The sequence below is a fragment of the Tinamus guttatus genome, unplaced genomic scaffold (assembly GCF_059628265.1).
Source record: "Tinamus guttatus ecotype Peru unplaced genomic scaffold, ASM5962826v1 Tinamus_guttatus_pri_ptg000211l, whole genome shotgun sequence".
NCBI classification, from domain to species: domain Eukaryota; kingdom Metazoa; phylum Chordata; class Aves; order Tinamiformes; family Tinamidae; genus Tinamus; species Tinamus guttatus.
Window position 1 is genome coordinate 4,626,832 of NW_028288745.1, and position 19,126 is coordinate 4,645,957.

Here is a 19,126-nt window from a genome sequence, read left to right on the forward strand (position 1 = left end):
AACACAGCCCAGACTCACTCACCTCTCCTCGCTGCCCCAGCGCTCCCCACTCTCCTGCTGGCACTGGGGCTCTCGTGGCGCCCTCGCTGCTCTCCCTGTAGTGGGGAGTCCTTTCTCCTGCTACACACTTTGCTCCTGCCCGGAGCCACTCCAAACCTGCCATGGGAGCCACGCTGGGGCCTGAGGGGTGGCAGAGATGGCAGCAGAGCCCCTCATGCTCCCCCTTCGTGCCAGAGTGGCCCCTGCAGAGAGACGACTCAAGGGACGGGTATGTGCTTTCATGTCCAGTTTTATTAGTGTTGCATTAGTACCATAAAATAGTTGACGAGGTCGAGCATGTTGCAGTTTGTTCAAAAAAAAAAAAAAAAGGCTATTTACATTTAATCTGTCTTCCTTTAAAAAAAAAAAAAAAAAAAAAAAACTAGAACCCAAACAATACAACAATGAAACAGATGGACAACTCAGGAATCTACAAAGTGGTAACATCCCTTCAAACGCCGTGGTGTGGACAGGGCTCGCACTGCGCCCAGGCTAGCGAGGCGCTTCCCCAAGGCTGATCCATGTGGGCAACCGGCCCGCAGTGCCCTGCAACCCTCCAGCCAACCGTGCGCGGCTCGACGCCATCCACCTTCCCTAAGGAGACCGGTGTCGCGCTGCTTTCCATGCGGGGCACGTCCCCTTCTCCCCTTCCACTCTTCCCAAAGCACCTGAGCAGCCCCCAGAGAGCTGGCCCCGCCAGGAGCATCTCCCACAGCTCTGAAGAGGCTCCGGAGACTGCGGCGCCTTCCTGGCCTTCTCCCTGCCAAGCAAGCGCAGAGGAACCACCACCTGAACGAGTCCCCACGCAGCTCTCTGCAGAGGCCGAGGACCACCAAGCTGAGAAGACAGGGGCAGCGCATCCAGCCCAGCTTGCGGAATGAAACAGGACCCCTTTACCAGTGCCCTAACCCTAGCTTCACGCTCAAACACAGGCGCCCTTGGTGCATCCAAGGATGGAAGAACATGGGTCCTGTTTCACCCGGCCTGGATTTTCTCCTTGAGCATCAGAGCCCCTGGTGCGACACCCTCGGCCTGGCTAGCAAGCACTCCCTGCGACACGCGGGTGACCAGGGAGCGGGCAGAGCTGTCCCAGGTAAGCTGTGGCAGAAACGCCCCTGCTGCTGGGAGGCAGCACGCGGCCGTCGCCCGCATCCCGCGCACCCGCAGGTCAGCGCGCTGCTCGGCCGAGCGAGACCGCGGGCAAACGGCTCGTCCGGCAAACTCCGCTCCTGCCCTCGGAGCCGCGCGGGGTGAAGCGACAAGCGCATGCTCATGGGAGCAGCAGGCGCAGCCGAGGCGGCAGCGGCTCTCCCCAAACTCACTGGTAATTAAGAGAGAGGCTGCAGGTACCACTGAGATATAAATGGTGACAGCGTCACTGCAGCGCTGAGCTAAAAAAAGCCGCCCCCGTTCCCCGTGCAGTCGCCAGCACGGCGGAAGGAGCAGCGCGTGGGGGACTGACAGCCCTCTGTCCCCCTCCAACTCCAGGGGGATCACACTGTGGCCCAGGACATGTTCCAGGTGCTCTGGAACCCAGCGCTGCCCCTCCAGCGGCCCCTTGGCGAGGTGGGAGCCGGGCTCCGCCGCGCTCCGGGGGCGCAGCCCCTTCCCAAGCCGCCAGAACCACGCACTCGCTTGGACATTCGCTGCTTTAGAGACAGAGACCTGTTTCTCCTCCAGCCAGGGAAAGAAACAGCTGCAGGAAACAGCTCCAAATGGGACAAGAGGAATGAGAGCAGCACCACCGAACTCACGGCAACGGCAGGGCTCCCGCTGCACGCGGCTGCCCGCGGGCCAGGCCCGCCGGCCCCACGGGCACATGGCTCCGGAGCTGGGAAGTCTCCTCGCCGTGTAGCAGAGCCAAGGCAGCTTCCTGCAGGAGAGAAACCCCACGGAGATGCAGGCCCGCCGGCATCAGGAGCGCAAAGAGCTTCCCGGCAAGTTCACGTGTATAAAATTAGAGCAAAAACATAAACCAACATGAAATGCAACGAGGGGGAGCGTTTCTCTCGCACATACACACGTGTACACACACACAGAGTAGAGCAGGGCAACATATATTCGATGGGCAGGACCCTGGCAATCCTGTACTAGCTACCGTTTTGTTTCTCTACAGTAGGTTGAAATACAAAGAGGAGCACAGTGACGGTTCCCCGCTACCCTCCCACCCTCCCCAGTAAACAAAGTTATTGCAGTCGGTCAGTTCACCCCCCTCCATGGCGATGCCGCGCGCCAGCACCCGCGGCTGCTGGGCCACCCGGGGCTCCTGCTGCCGGAACTGAGCCCAGTTGCTCTCCTCACAAACACGTGAGACTTGAGGAGAAAAAAAGAAAAGATATCACACACTGACTAATTTCCTTTTAAAAGCTTTCTGATGCATCAGCCTCAGTTCAAAAAGCAAAAAGTGATGTGCTTGTCACGTGGTCTCCCGCACTGCTGCTGCTAGGCAACGCTACACCATCCCAGGGCATCAGCTCGGGTCAACTCGAAACGCTCGAGCCAGCGGACGCGACCTGGCTCAGGCCAGAGGGGAGCCTTTGCCGTGGCCAAGGGCACCAACCATGGAAAACCCAAGCGCAGCAATCAGACAGCCTTACCGATGCGGGAACAGGCTCGGAAGCGTCGCCGCCTCTCTGAAAGGGCCTTTGAGACGCGCTCGTGGAGCCCAAGCTGCTCCACGAGGGTCAGACGCCCAGAGGGCCCCATGTAAAACCCGAGTCCCTTGCCCTGAAAGGCCAGAGATGTCTTTTTCCTCACGGCCAACACGCTGTGCACCCAAAACCTCATCTGCCACCCAGACCACCAGCACCTCCCAGGAATGCCCTGGGAAGCCTTAAAAGCAAAAAGCCACCTCTGCAGCACGCGGAGGCTGCCTAGAGCTGCTGGCTGTCACCAATTCTTTTTGAGTGCCACTCCCTTGAGCCGACACCCCACGTGTCATGTCCCAGGCAGCAGCAAGGTGCACAGGGTGAACGCTGGCACAGCTGGACCCACCTCAAACCCCAAAGTTTCACTCCTTGAGCTCCTGGCATGTCTTGGTGCCCGAGGTGGCCAGAGAACACATTTAGCTTCATCTCATGTCCAAGCTACACATCCACCGCACCTCGGGATTGAAACCACCACAAAGCCTCCACCCACGGGCACTGCCCCCTCTGCCAGGGCAAACACACACAAGCTGGGGAAAGGAGGCAACCAAGCAATGCCCACAGGAAGGAACGTTCAGAAACGAGAAAGCAAGGACAGATCCCATCCACAGACCAGGCCTGCTGGAGGCCACGTGCCCCTGACACCTTTTGCTTCCCTTACAGGTGCCCGTCCCTGGGAGCACTGGCGCTAGGTGACTCGAGAGGGCCGGGTGACGCTGGCCTGGCCGCTGCCCACGGAGCAGGGAAGCGCACGGGGAGCCAGCGGGAGGCTCCGCACGGCAGCGCGGTCACGGCGGGACAAGGGCAGCCCCGAGGACAGCCGGGCAGATGGACGGGGAGGCGGCCGGACACGCGGGCGCCCGGCTGCGACGGCGACTAGCGTCTCGCAGACAACGGCTCTGCTGCCTGGGTTTCGCCTGCTTTTTTTGGCAACTATATATTTTTTTCTTTTATGAAAGTGTTAAAAAAAAATCTGTAGCTATTAAAAAAATCCTTTCCCTTTAGAGGCTGGATGAGGTTTTATTGACAGGTAAATAACCGGTGCGAGTATGTAAATAGCAGCGACCCCACTGACGTGGTGCCCCTCTGCAGCACAGGCGGCTGCAGGGACATTGCGACTGGCTCCGTTTGGTCACTGTCACAGCCCTGGGGCACTGGCGTTTCCTTACACCAGCGTTTCCTAATTTCTCTTCCTGCCCAACCTCCGCAGGCCCCACCTCAGCACAAGTACCTGCCTGGCACAAACAGCAGCCGGGCTCCGCTGCAGGCTCTCGCACCTGCCAAAGGAGGATCTCCTCTCCCGACCTCCCAGCTACACCGCTGGGGCTGCTTTGCAAACCACACAGCTGAACTCCCCCCAGGCTCGCCGAGCGCTCGGCTTTTGGCAGCGGGAAGAAAGACTGGCCATCCCTTTTTCCGAGAAACACGGAGGCGGGGGCTAGACACACTAATGCACGTGACCTTCCGCTAACCCATTCAGGCTGATCCGTGGCTCCCCAGCCCACACACACCAATGAGGTCTCAGGTTAATAAGCAGTGCAGTTATTCAGCTATCTGCTTGTAAGTGGTAGGTGTTCTCAGGCAGGTTGCCTGCTCCTGCCGACTCCCCCACGACTTTATGTTGTCAGCACATCTATATTTAAGACTTTTTTTTTTTGCCTTTGTTTAGAGGGGTTTCCTTCCCTTGTAGTAAACTGAAGAGTTAATAGAAAAAGTAATTCAAAAGTAATCCAAGCACATCTGTAAGTAATTCTGCAGGAGAGAGGGCAGAGCGACGCAAGTCAGAGTTGGCACGCGGTTCCTGGCTCCTGGTGTGCAGTCTCCGGGACGGACAGAGGGTCCTTCCGCCGAGCACGGCTAGAAGTTAGATTTGGAGTGTCCAAATATGCAGATGGGAAAGTGCTTGACATGAGAGGACCACTGCGCTGCCAGCTGGAAGAACTTGACGTCGTTCCACTCCACCCCATCGATCAGGACTGCAGGGAGGGCAAACAAAGAGGTGAGTTAGGAAACGCTGAGCGGAGCCGCTGACTCAAAACACGTTTGTCAGGAGCCTCCTGCAGCAGGGAGAGGGGCCTGCGCGCGCTGCGCTCACCCCACGGGCAGCTCCGTCTTGCTGTCACTGGAAGGGGCTGCGTGCAGTGGGCTGCGGAACGCTCAAGCGCCAGCCAAGTTTAGGGAGACCAGCCCAGATTGTTATTCTGGCACCAGCCCTGTCTTGTTTCTATTCCCTGACACTGGAGCTCCTCGCCCTGCTGACTTCAGCTTCACCTGATCTGACCTCTCCAATTTCCTAAAGACACTTCACCTTCTCCTCTGGGTAGCCTTACAGAGACAGACTCAAGTCTCTCTTCGCTGGCACTTTTGGCTGGGATGCAGGGCGCCAATTCAGAGGAGTTCCTAGGACACACAGCACCTTCCCGTGACCCCATGAAGCAGTGCCCACACTATCTGCCAGAAGGACTATTGCAGGCCCTGCTAAGGATGTGAGGGGACACATCCATGCCCCTGCTTCAGGAATACATCCCTTATTTTGGCTCCAGGACACCAGGCCAGCCCTTTGCCTGGATGACAGAGTTAGCTGAGCCTCACACTAAAGCCCTGGGGGACAGGAGTGCAGCACTCACCCCGCAACATGTTCTGCTGATGTTTGGCTGTGCAAATCAACCTGCTGATGCCTTCAATACACTGGCTCTTTGACTCAATCTCTTTGTCTTTAGTCTTCTTGGGCAGGAACATCACTGTAAAAAAAAACAAATCAGTACACAATGAACATCTGTCACCCACAGGAGCTATAGTGAGGCTCACTTGTATTTTTCTATTTAAATGCTGATTTAAGTCAGATTTAAATTCTGATGTCTCAGAATCATTCAAGTAATTTCAACCTCTACAATTACTCCTGTTCGATGGGAGCTTGATCACGCAAGGGCTTTGAGGCATCACCAACACACATGAACACTCAGGGCCTTGGTGTCACTGCCCGAAGCATTCCCAGCTCATAGCCCAGGTCCCAAAGGCACCTTTGGAGTAACTTCCTCAGGAAAACAGCGGCCGGTCCAGCCGTGCCGGGGATGCACGGGGCAGCCGCACCACCTAGGGGGAATCCCACACACTGCAGAGCCCTTCCAGGCTGCTCCGGCCTCTCTGGCTTCCTGTGCTGACAGCAACCTGCTCCCGAGCTCAGGCTTCCAGGTTTATACAGGGAAAAGCTAGCACAGGGCTTTGGCTGGCTGTGACAGCCGGGCCTCCAAGGCAAGGGCACCACGTGGGATCCATGAAAGGTCTCTGCTGGGGCTGCTGCCACACGCTGCGACAGGATGGTGCGAGCACCCGTCCTGCCCCACCTGCACTTGGTGACGCGCCACGGGAGAGAGCGGGGCATGGACCTACGGGCTGCAGGGGCTGCCCCGAGCCTGCGCACAGGAGCACGAGCTCTCTTGAGCTAAGCACCCCAAAACCGGGGGCTCACAAAGAGGAGCAGCGCACCTGCAGGGTCTCTGCAGGGCCCACAGGTGACCTGCTCTGTCCCCACTTTTGTTCTTCGGGGCCAAACTGTCTCAGCTCTTCAACAAGCATGAAAACATCTCCTTTTCACAGCATAAAGAGGAATCATCTTTCAAGCAGCCCATCCATCACCTGCTGCAGTCACTTCTACTCTACAGAGAGCCCAGGATCTGGGGGCTAGACATGCAACTAAGGCTCTGTAACACAAGCCTGATGAGAGGGGCAGCCCTGCAGCAGCACAACAGGGAGAGCAGCTTTGCATTCCTGCCTTCTGGCAACAGCCAACGTGTGACATCCCACCTCACCTTTCTTGTTCTTCTCTTTTGTCACGACTGTCATGGACATGGTTGGAGTGGTAGCGATCTCGCCACTGGCAGGTAACCTGCTGACCTGGAGGGACCGGAAAGTGCATTTCAGTGTGTTTTTGGTAGTGGAGGGGTCCTTCTTCTCCGGGTCTTTTTTTCTGTCCACGGGTGCAGCTGCGATCCAGTAATCCACTTGCAGGCCCATCAGCTCAGCACCAAGGCTCTGGCTAGAAAACAGACGAGGATCATTTCTGCACGGCACTCAGCAGCATTCCCAGCCTTCAGCACTCACGGAGCGACTCACATCCCGGTCTGGCTACGTCCATCAGCTCCTCCTGCCCCCCTTCCTGCCCAGGTGCTCCACCAGGGCAGACACCATGTCTCTTCTCCCCAGTTCCCTCTAACAAAGGTTGCGGGGGAACTCCTGCATTGGGAACACGCTCTGCAAGTCCTGTGGTGTTTGTCAAGTCACAGCGGATTTCAGGACATGAGCTCCTATTGAAAACCCCCACAAGTAACGCAGCAATGGGCAGGCATCACACAAGCCACATGCCAGGGTCTTTCTTGAGACAGAAAGGGGAAGATGAACAACTTGGGGAATTCCATCCACTCCCCTTGCTTGCTCACTGCCTCTTGCATCATTTGTCTACCAGTCTGCTGGCTAATTACTTTTAACTGTGTCCCTTGTCAGAGCAATGGTTAACAAAGCTGAATCCTGAATGAGGTATTCACCTCCCTCCCTGGCCTGGGCAACAAGAAACCCTCAGGTCAGATGACAGCAGTGTTACGGTCCTCTCAGCAAATCTTTTCCTCTGCCCTGCCATTTATCAGCTGCAGCCAGACTGCAGAGCACAGCTGATCCTGGATTATCAAAGTTACATTTTGGTTTCCCAGGGCAATTTTAGAGGCAAGATTTTTTTTAAGGTATTATTTTGGAGATGCAGCTTTGCATTTTAATGCTTTCTTGCATCATGTTTCTCATTTCAGTTGTAAAGATGAAGCATCTTAATGTTCATTAGCTCTAAGCAGGATTTTCTATTCCCTCCCTGGTTGAATAAGTGGCTTAATCTTTTAGTCTGGGTCATTCCCTGGCCCCTGTGCTGTTACACACAGATCAATGGAGATGAAATAATGCTGAGCCTAAACGCCCTTGCTTCCTGATCATTTTAGCACACAGCCTTAAGATGGAAGGTGGCAAATTCACAGAACTAGGGTGCCAGCCTCAGAAGCACAACCTCCAAGACTCAGTTTTCATGGGTTACTCTATGGTTGGACACAGGCTCCCAAAGCACTTGTGCCTGCAGAGCTCGGGCGAGAAGCCAGCACAGCCTCCAGAGCCAGCACAGCCCCCAGGGCACTGCGGGGCCCGGCCTGGGCCCAGGAGGGCTCTCCTGCTCTCCAACCACAGGGAGACCAACACGGGGAACTGCCAACGGGCCAGTCTAAAGGCCACACACTCCTTCCAGCAGCTGGGTGCACACTAAAGTGGGACTTCCACATTTCCACTTCCTCTCTTAAGAGAGAACTTGCAAGCCATTTTTAGAAGCCAGGGGTTAAAGGGCCCCTTGGGGCTTTCTGGCGTGGGCAGGAAAGGTCTCACCAAGGGACAGCAGTAGCCCCTCCAGACCTGCTGTCTCCAACAGGGACAGCAGCATTTGGGGAGAGCACATGAGCCCAGGCTGCCTGAAGACCACTCCCGTGGGCACCACCAGCATTCACAGCCACTGGACTAGGCATGTTAGAAGGGACCATCCTGACTCATCTTTTAGCACTCATTTGCAGACCAGGAACTTGCCCAAGCCCTCCTTGACCCTCTGATCCTGCTGCCACACAAGACAGCAGAGGCAGACAAGCTCCTGACATGCCTTCCTTGCTATGTACCCTAGTCCTTTCCTTTCTCTTTTAATTACATCCTGTTAGTTTCACTGTGCCCCACTAGGTCTTGCATTGCAAGTTTGGTAACAGCAGTTCAGCTTTCACAGACCCACCACCACTGCTATGAGTTTATAAGCCCTGATAACCTGATAACCCTGATAACCTCCCCAAACTGGGGCGGGGGGTGGGTCTCAAATGTTTTTATATCAACCCCTCTCAAGGCTGCTGTCTGTCCCCTTGACTGCCTTTGGCTGCCATCCCCTGCATCTTCTCTGGCTTTACTGCACCCTTCTGGAGATGGAGCCCGGAGCTACAGACAGGGCACAGGGCAGTTGTGTGTGCAAATGCTTTATTTGGCAACAAAGTGAGGCCTGCTCAGGACAACTCTTCACTGGCAGTTTTCTGGTAGTTGCTTCTATCTACCCCATACATCTCAGTTCAACCAGCTCAACTTGGCCCACAGGTGCTGTCTCCTTGCTGTTCAGGTAACCACTTCAGGTAACCACTCAGGCATGTGCATGAAAGGAGACTGCCCCACTGCACAGTACCTCCCTACAGCTATCAGCTCCCTGCTTCTTCCAGGGCATCACTCTGACTTTACACTCACCTGGTCACATCTATTCAGACCTTGCTAACCTTATTATGGTAATTGCGAGGGGCTAGATTAGCTGGGGAATGGGCATTCGATGTCACCCAGGTACCCCGAATCACAGTGAATACGTTATCTGGTTACACGTATCACCAGCAGAACCCAGGCTCAAAGGGGAGAAGCTAGAAGATGGAGAACATAAACCCTCCAAAACAGGTGACCACAGTGGCTAATTAGACTGTATGAAACAAGACTGCCTTTCCATGGAGTGCAGCTGCAAGACTGCAGCCTTTCCATGGAGTGCAAGACTCTTTTGCTCTCCCCAGCTCCCCAAGGGCCAGCAAGCAATTCCAGAGGCAAAAGAGGTGGAAAGCAGAAGTGACAACTTCAAGCATTCACCAGGGAGGGAGGAAGTAGAACTATGGGTTTTCTTTTAGAAGAGGTTTCCTCTCACCTGTGTATCAGACAAGAGAGCCGGGGGGTGAAGGAGACCAAGCGCGCTTTACCTTGGGGACGAGAAGCTGCCTGTGACGGATGGCGAGGAAGGTGGCGTGGGGGAGGCTTCTTTCACAGCAGGCGACACAGACGGGGGGGTAGAAGAAAGGACACTGGAGCTAGAGGGAGCGGCGTCATCAGAGTCACCTTGGAGAGAAGGAGTCAGACTGTGGGGCCCGCGTGGCAGCCAGCGCCAGCCTCCCTGCCCGTTCGCCTGCTGCGCTCTGCCCAGGCCCGGGGCAGGAGTCCAGCAGCCACCACCCTCCAAACTCGCCCCATGGGACTCTCTATACTCGGGTAAGATGCCAGCACAGACATTCACTCCTCTGGCCACCCCATGTGGCATCTATATTCTGAGGATTTGTTCTGAAATTCCCAGCCGATTTCAAGCTTCCTGCACTGCATCAGGGAGAGCTCATCCCATCCACCCCTACTAGGCAATCTTCCCCCATGACCATGGGGGATCAGCACCACTCCAGGACACCTGTGGAATCCAGCAATTTGGGGCTGATCATCGGGACTTCCCCATTTCCCCTTGTTTCTACCTTCCATAGCCTCACCCGGGCCCTTTGAGGGCTGGGAGCAGCGTGACCATATGGAGCAACCCACAGGAAGGCCGTGCATGGAAGAGGCCCTACGTGCAACCCAGGTCACAGGCTTAAGCGCAAAGCAATGTAATAAACAGTCCCAACAGATTAGGAAAACAATATATTCCTAACCAGTAGTGTGCATGAAGGAGGGAAAGAAACACGTTCACCCGGATGAAACTCCACATACTTACACATAAAGTGGGCCCTATCATTCAGTTTTACCCTTCCCCATTAGAACATCTGGGTCCAAACTATCCGTCAGTTTGGTAAATCAGACCCTCCTCTGGAGCTCCCAGTGTTGGGTGCGTATCTGCAACTGATTTTATTAGGCAACTGAACCCAGTCTAGAGAGATGGGCATAAATTCCAGTGAGTTGCCCGTCCAGTTTGGAAAAGGGATTTCAAGTAACTACTGCAGTAAAATCCACCTCAGTGAGTCTTCAGAAAGAGAGGTGTTTGAGTATATCTGAGTAGAGATCTTAGAGCAGGTTCCCTGCATGGGGGTGAGGGCACTCAGAGAGCAAGGGCAGCTGTTGAGAGCCAAAACAGCAGAACTAGGAGCTAACACAGTCCAATTCCCCTTAATAAAAACCCCAGATCATCAGCAATGGATAAATCTGTTGAGCCAGGTAGTCAGCTCGCATGACCTGTGTGATGTGAAGCACATACAATACCTGATGTTGCAGAAGATTGTTCCACTATTCCAACCTTCACCACCTGGACAGAGGGGAAAACAGAACAGCTCTAGGAAACAGCAGACCCATGAAGCTCAGAACACCCGCACCAAACCAAGCCAGCCCTACAACTACTTGGGTACTGTCCTTGCAGGCAAAGGATAATACCAATGCATATTAAGAAGTGGAACCTTCTAAGAGCCACGCGGGGCTCGGCAGCATCTGACAGAGCTGCACCAGCTCACAAGCCTTCCCTGGCTTGAGAGAGCACAAGGCAGCACAGCCCCTGCAGCGCTCTTACAGACTGCCCTGCTCCGAAGGGCCCGAGGGCAGCCCCGAGCTGCTCCAGCTACTGCGCCCGCCCCGAGACCCGGGGCAGGGAAGAGGAGCAGGACCATCTCTAACGCTGCTTTGATGTGCCTGCTGATTACACAGATGCTGCTTCCAACGCACAAGCACAGCCACGCACAGGGTGCAGAATAGCTGGGCTTTGTCAGGAAGCCACAAAAGCAGCAAAAATCTAAGTTTTGACTAGAGTTTTCTAGTCTCTGGACACGGGAAGCATCCAGCAAAGAAGAAAAAGCTCCTGGCAAAGCCTGCAGGTATGCGCATGGATAAACCATCACATTGACGTGTCAGAAGGATTCAGTCACATCATGACACATGTGAAAACACTTTCTGGTATGACCCACCACCAGCTGGCACACCTAGGATGACCATAAATATTACACCTGGAGAGCTAACAATAATTTGTTGAGCAGAGCATGCTATATAGCCGTTGACAAACCAGTGAACACAAGCTTCCAGGTATTAACTATGTCTAGAAAGATGAAGTGATCCTTGGGGATAGATAAAAGCATGGCTCTTCTATAAAAATAACCTGCTAAGGTGTATGGGAATCATTACATCTCTACACTGCAGATTAAAGATGCCTCTTGGAGGTCCTCAAGAAACCTGTATCCAGGGCTAATATCTACATAATAAAAGATAATAATTAAAAAAAAAAAAAGAGAGAAAGGGCTTCATAGTGACTTCAAGTGACTAAAATCCATGTTAAGGAAATTGTGTAGCTCCATCTATTTAGTTTGAAAACAAAATATAGTTAAACTTTGACAAGAACATGTCTAGACCAAATCTCTAGGGAGCAGATTTCTGTGCTACAGAGAAGAGAGAAAGAAGTCAAGCATTGGAAGTGAAATGCTGCACAGCCCTTTGACATCCTTGGAGGAGCTGGATGCTCAGCACTCCAGGTCCTGGGGAGCTCTCGAGCTCTCTGGTGGATCCTCGGTTGGCTCTGCTCTTGGGTGAGCAGTCTCAACCTCAGCAGCGTGTGCAGTGGTCCCTGCTGGAGCACTGGCTTGGGAGAAGGAAGCATCTCCTTGGCGAGAGCTGCAGCTCAGTTTGGTAAGTCTCTAGCAAAGGACAATACATTTAGCTCTGGAGCCCAGCAAACATCTGTGCTGTGTGTGATGAGGGCTAGGAGGCTGCTTCACAGACTTGAACTAGCTGGGAGCGGGAGGAAGAGAGGCAAAGGAGTTGGGGTGGGGGAAATAAGCAGTACGAAACTGCCTGAGGCCTCCTCGATCTGCGCGCCAGAAAGGAAACCTCCTTGGGCCTTCTGCCTCCTGCTGCCCAAATGAAAATGCTCGAGTGCTGACACGTGGGAGAACGAGCAGCTTGGACATCTCCTTCTCCCTCCCTTCAGGGAGGCGCTTGAAACTCCTTGAGCTCCAAGGTGGTCTCCACCTGGGCACGCTGCAGCCACCTGCCTTCCCCTTCAGGAGGAAGGTGCATCCCAGGAGCTCTTCCGGCAAGGGGCCATCGGCCCCAGCTGGCACACAGCCCATGGGCCTTGCAGTCACCACCGCTGGCTTCAGCATCCCCCTGGCCCCTCACAAGGTTCCACTCCCACCATCTCAGAGCCCGTCTGAGCAGGGCAGCACTGCTGTGCCTGCTTCTTGTTCAGAAACTGTGCACAAGCAGCCAGGGCAAGCGCTTCTATACTCTCTATAGTCATTCCAGAGCTCCTGGACAAAGCTTCTCTGAGTCCCGCTTGCTTGGGCGTAGCACTGAATAAATCAGCCTGGAGGAAAAGCTTTGTGGTACCTAACAGCAACAATGAACACGCTCCAAGCCCTTTGAAACCTTCTGTGCTTTTCCTGTTACTGGGATGGGTGAAATGGCTGTTTTATGACAGCGGTTCTTCACCCTCTGTCACAGTAGATGGGAGAGAAGACCATGGCACCATGGCAGGAGCAGGGAACGAGTCAGGCAGGCTGGTGTCTCCACGCCGGCACAAGACCGCTCGCCTTCCACCAGAGCAGAGCACTGTGGAGATCCGCAGGGAGCGATACCGGAGCGAAAGCAGGGATAGCCCAGGAGCAGGACAGACTAAGCCCCTCAAACATCTTGGGATTTTGGATTAGCTCTGACGCACTGACAAGGATACAGACAGGAACGTGCCCAGGCTGGCTTTATGCAGAGACTGAAGAACAAGTCAAGCAGCAGGGAAGGGACAAAAGCTAAAAGAGCAGCAAAGCTGCCAAGAGGACATCCAGTAGCTGAAGAGCAATACAGGGATATCCTTCTTTTCACTGCAGGTCAATGTCATTATACTCAAGTTTTAAGGAACTGAAGAACAGCATCAGTTTAGGGGAGGAGATCTAGAAAAGGCCAAGTACCCAGTACACAAAACACATTGACAGAAGCACAGGAACACCCTGCCTGGGCACTCTGCACTCCTGAGGTAGGAGTTTTTAAAGACAGAGAGGAGGAAAAGCCAGAGACTAGTATCTTAATACATATTAAAATGTATTAAGTAGTTACAATCTCAGACTCAAACATAACAGTAATATCAAAGATCTGCCTGGTGGGATGTACTATTCATTCTCCATAATGGATGGGACAGCAAGAGGACTAGAGACTTTGTGATAAACACAGAAGACTGACATTAACTCCTCCACATTTGCTATTGCAGCCATGTAGGACAGGCTTTGGGAGCACACCATCCACCTCTGCATGCGCCCCAGCAGCAACCACCGCTACCCTAGAGCTCCTCGTGCTCCTGCTCTACCTGCAAACCCAGGCAAGTATGCTTGAATGCTTGCCAATATAACCGAGCTGCTCGACACAGTGTAGCTAAGATAACACTCACCCCAACAAAGGGAATGAACTTCTGCGAAGATTCTTCATCAGGGCTAAAGGCAAAGGAAAAAAAGCCGTTAGCAGCTTGCTCCCGCGCTGGGGATACTCACGTCACGCGTTGCATTCAGGCATGCAGCAGGGACGGACAGGATGCAAGCGCCAGCCCGGCGTCTCCTTGCAGGCCGCGGGCAGAGCACACAGCGCCGGGCACAGCTCGCGGGCAGCGCCTCGCCGCCCTGCTCGCGCTCCACAGACATGCTTGAACGGCCCGGCAGCCACCACACACACACGTGGCCTCCTGTCATGAGCACGCGGCTCCGGTCGCCACGACGCGCGGGGCCGGGCGGTACTTACTAGTGCCTGAGGCGGCTGCGGCCTTCACGCGCGAGCGCGGGGGGACGGCCTGCCACGGGGTGACAAGCCGTGACAGGGGGTTCCTGGGACGGCGCCAGCAGGCGCAGACTGCAGACACACACACGGACACAGACCTCAGCCACGCACGGGCACTTAGACACACCAGACTGGGCACCAGAGTAGAAGCAAACGGGGTAGATGAGGACAGTGACTCCAGAACGACCAGCAGCTAAACCAAACCGACCAAAACGCACACCATGACGCTGGAACGCCTGGAGACACCACCACGTGCGATTTGAAACAAAGACATCAGCCCTCCCTGCCCAGGGCTTGCCTGGGATTCACAAGGCAGAGGGTGGAGAAGGGAGCAGACCAGAGTCAAACCGAGGAGCAGCTGGGGACAGAACCAAGACAGACAAGATCCAGCCACATGGCCCAGGCCACTTGTCGGGGCCTCACGCAGGAAGCGGGTAGGGTCAAGGCAAATGTTCATGTTTCTCTTTTTATGCATCCCTCAGGGAGGGGGCACTGCAGAATTCATGGGGAAAAAAAAAGGCAGCATGGCCCTCACTGAGAATTTTCCTTCAGGAAAGCAGGTATTTCTGCACTGTCCCCATTGCCAGTCTGAAATGCACCGGATGCACAAAGGTTGCCAACCGCTGTGTGTCTAGCACGGGCTGGAGCGTTTCCTCTCTTTCTATGGCATCCAACTGCAGGAAACATGACTCAGTCAGAGCTCCCTCTGGGTTCATAGCAGTTTTCTTTTGCAAATAGCCTCTCGCCTTGGCTGAGCTCTGCACCAGAGCCAGAGGCTTTGCTCTCTTCCTACCCACATCCTATAGCACTGTGTATTCATTCTCCCCCCACAGCACACAAGAAAATGATCAAACAAGATCCCACTTCTGTGCGGGGAGCTAGAAAGTTCACATCCTTCCAGCCACGGCTGCAGGCCACTTGGCAAATGCATTTCTCAAGAGCATGAGATTTCCAGCTCCTCTTTTGCTAAAGGAAAGAGGTCTACAGAGTCGTGCAGAGAAGCAGAGAGTGGACATTCAGCTTTCTTTTCCTCTCTTCAGCTCTACTGGTTGCAGAGTCGATAGGAGCAAGTCTTGCTGACCAAGGGAGCACACAGCAGCACACTCCGTCTCCTCCCGGAGCTATTGGAAGGTTTTGCTTCAAGCTCTCAAATCTAGCCCATTTTGGTTCCCCTGGGTTGCCCAGGCTGTCACTGAGGAGAGACAAGAGCTCATTCTGAAATAAATCACTTCTTAAGTCACAGCTTATCACAGCTCGCAGTGACACACGAGCTGTGTCTAAAGCAATCCTGCTGGATTTCAGCTGTCCTGTCACATCCTCTTGGGAGCTCCAGCCTTCTACACGTACCTCTGCCAAGGCAGCTTATCAGAACAGCTCTTCTCTACGTAGACTGGAAGGAAAGATGAGATGCCTGTGCTTGTTCTTCACCTCCTCTTTCATAACCTTCATCTTGAGGATTCCCAAGACATTCATACAGCATCCTCTCACTGCAGCCAAGGCCTCTTCTAGCTCTGTTAACAATACCCTGCAATGAAGATGTCCCCTGTCCTGGCAAAGGCAGGTCCCCAAGCTTCATCCCTCCTCTTACCAAGGCCAAGCAGGTTCCCAGGTGCACTGGCACAGCAGGGTCTAACCCCCACAGTGACATCCACGGAACTGGGTTTATTCACAGGGCCCTCATCTTTCAGATGCAATTTAAAGACCCGACCCTTGTTTGTGGTTTTCAGCGAGCTTATTGATACTTCCAGAGAAGATTCCAGACCTATGGAGAGAGGCCCAGAAGAAAAAAAATATTGCTTTCTTGGTATGAAATGTTTTCTGATCGTTATTTCTGCATAGGCAAAACCCAGCCATCTGGGATCGGTGCTTTGAGATGACCTGTCCACAGGCTCCTTCTCCGGCTCCTTCTCCTGCCCCTTCCCAGGGCCAGCTTATCAGAACAGCTCTTCTCTACGTAGACTGGAAGGAAAGATGAGATGCCTGTGCTTGTTCTTCACCTCCTCTTTCACATTCTTCATCTTCAGGATTCCCAAGATATTCATACAGAATCCAGGGGCAGGAAGAAAAACTGAAAGTGACCCAAGATAAATACCCCAAATCAGAAATTAATTCAGGCTGAACAGAGACAGACAGATTTAAAAGCCTCAAGACTCCTAGGAATAAGAAGCTGCCACCATGAATCACCTGCCTAACAAGGGGAAGGATCAGCACCTCTCCCTGTGGAGGAGAAGGACAAATAGGGGTGCAAAGCCCACAAGTACAACAGTAGTGGAGACTGGATAACCACTACATACAGAGCAGTTATATCCATTATTAGCCTTTTAATAAAATCCTAGGGTTCCACATACAGTTTAAGCAATCCAAAGTGGATTCAAATATATCCAAGCACTTGTGAACTCCTACCAGGAGGGTCCCAGGTGCTCCAAGCAGGTCTCTCAGGATGGTTACAGCAAAGGGGTGACTTTTGTCACGGCAGATAAGCAAACCTCTGAGGCAAGGCAGGCATCACAGAAACCTTCCAGGGTTCGTCTCCGCTGGGAAGCTTCCCCTGCGCGGCTGTGGCTCCTCGCTGGCTACCCTGGCCCCGCTCTGCAGCCTCCAGCGGTCCTGCCAAAGGCTCCGAGCAGCTCCGAGTCGCTGTGATGCACCCTGCGAGCCGCCTCTCCGCTTCCCAAGGAAGCTCTGTCCTGTATCCCCACGTCCCACAGCACGGCAGCCCTGCCCAGCGGGTCACGCTGCGCTCCGAGCGCGACTCGCTGCTCCGGCAGGCTGCTCTGCACGGCGAGGGGCCGCGTTCAGCCCAGCACCTCTCCCGGGTCCGCGCAAGGGGACGAGCCGGGGGACATGCCGGGCCCCAGCAGGGACGGGCTCCACCTCCTCCAGCCAACGTGCCAGCGTTCAGCGCTGCTGTGGGAGGAAACCTCGGAGAAAGGGATGAGACCCCGTCCTGCAGAGCCAGGAACACGGCAGGCACCAGCCAGCAGCGGCCCTGCTTCCCGCTGCCCGGCACCCACACCGACCCGCCGCCAGCTCCAGGCACTCAGCTCCAGGGAGCAAGGGCCGGGAGAGGAGTCTCTACGGCACGAGCGCGCGGAGGGCTTTCGCTAGGGGTGCGGCGAGGTAGGAAGTGACCGCCCCGCGCCCTGCCGAGCAAGCAGTGCTTTCATTTCCCACAGCCAAGCTGCTCCCCAGATCCATGCAAGGGCTATCCCCGAAGCCACACGGCATGAGCTGTGCTCAGCACTGAATTCCAGGGGGTGACAGCAGCCCAGGTTTGCAGCAATCCAGCCACGTGTCCACTGTTGGCCACTAATCTGAAATCCTGCAGTTGAGATGGCAATGTGTTCCCTTCCTGGCCCCCTTCCTCTTTCCCAGGCCCCTCCATTCCAGGTAAGGCCAGCAGATACTCCAAAAGAAGAGGAGAAAGCTTTCACAGTGTGTGCAACCCACCACAGGCAGGACATGCGCCGACCTTCGCCACGACACAGAACACGGGGAGAGGGAGGAGAGCACAGGTCAGTCAGATAGGGACAGTCAGCAATGAAGTTACAAAGCAGCTCATCACATACAGCTATGCCTAAAAACTAGCCGGCTGTCTTGGCGTTGCTTGGACCACGAGGGCTTGTTTAACAGAACAAATGCTAGGATTCTGGGAGATCCATCTTGCAAGGAATTTGTGGCTAGTGCTGCTGCTTCTCCATGGACCATTGCCTTGGAAGCTGGCCTTGAGAAGCTGCTGGCTTTGAGGGATATCAGGCTCCATTTTGTCCTCAGTTCAAAGAGTTACTCAACAGTGGTCTATAATCAGCTAGTTTGGAACAGGAGCTTCTTCAGAGCTCAGAAGCAGTTTGGAGCTGCTCCATTAGCAAACACCATCTCCCCCTTTCTCAGCCTCACAGCAGACTCCCACAGACAGGAGACAGGCCGCCAATAAAAAACAAGGCCTTGATTTTTCTATTACTGAAGAAGATTCCCTGATCTGCATGTCTGAACCTTATGGGAACAACCCCAAAAGCAGGGGCTGGAGGCAAGCGCTGAGCACAGCCCAGAGTGCTTGAACCCAACAGCCAGGGAGCGAAAGCCCTTGCTCGTCCTGGTCCCTTGGGGGCTACACTGATGGCTGTGACCACACAGTAAGGATTATTTATGGAGCAGGGAAGGAAAAACCTACCTTCGCAAGGTTTTACTGCTCAAGAGGCCTTTATTTCCTCGAGAGGCCCTTCATCCCCGTTCAGTCTACACCCTGGAACCCGCATGCGTGGTCCAAAGGCAGAGCAGTCATTTTAACAGTGCCTTCTGCCAGCAGATGCCAAACTTTCCAAGCAGCGAGCAGAATTAACCTGAAGCATAAACTGAGCATCCCAGACCTGCAGGACTGTTAAACAAGACACAAAAGACCAGCCCATAGGGGAAAAGATAGGAGATGGGAGAGGAAACCTAAAGAAACCGATACCTTAGGGTAAAATCAAAATGAAAGCTTTTTTTCCTTTTCAGAAAGCAACCAAAGGAAAAGATAAATATGTTATTGTACTTACAATAAAGTGATGCATTCATTTAGATAGAGCTAATGAAAACCCAATTTCAGCATGTTTTTTTTCCCCCCCCCACACAATGCTTTCCCTGTCACTTCTGATGACAGAAAGCTGCATTTCCGAAGGAAGCCACATGGGGAGGTAACTGCCCATTACTCCCAGTGAGAGTTTGTTCTTCTAACCTAAACGTGACCTGGCTGGAGAGTAAGTGCATGCAGAGAGACCCAGAGGCTGTACAACTACTGATGCGACTACAAGCCTCAGTGATTCTCTTCCCTTCTGAGGCCTTGAGCCTGCAGCAGAACATTCTTTTTTCAGTTTCAGGTGTAGCACCAGAAGGCCCAA

General features: G+C 54.1%; 1 protein-coding gene across 4 annotated transcripts in view; it reads right to left on the reverse strand.

Moving 5' to 3' along the window:
* Positions 1 to 4,221: 4,221 nt before the first annotated feature.
* PACS2 (phosphofurin acidic cluster sorting protein 2) overlaps positions 4,222 to 19,126 on the reverse strand; it is a 59,002-nt gene continuing 44,097 nt past the window's right edge. For all 4 annotated transcript variants that reach the window (XM_088524413.1, XM_088524412.1, XM_088524411.1 and 1 more), the window contains exons 19-24: positions 13,870 to 13,912; positions 10,716 to 10,758; positions 9,464 to 9,599; positions 6,494 to 6,720; positions 5,312 to 5,425; positions 4,222 to 4,660 (exon numbers count right to left, since the gene is read on the reverse strand). In XM_088524413.1, coding sequence (XP_088380539.1) covers positions 4,542 to 4,660; positions 5,312 to 5,425; positions 6,494 to 6,720; positions 9,464 to 9,599; positions 10,716 to 10,758; positions 13,870 to 13,912 — 682 coding nt within the window. In that variant the 3' untranslated portion in view covers positions 4,222 to 4,541. The remainder of the gene's footprint in view (positions 4,661 to 5,311; positions 5,426 to 6,493; positions 6,721 to 9,463; positions 9,600 to 10,715; positions 10,759 to 13,869; positions 13,913 to 19,126) is intronic.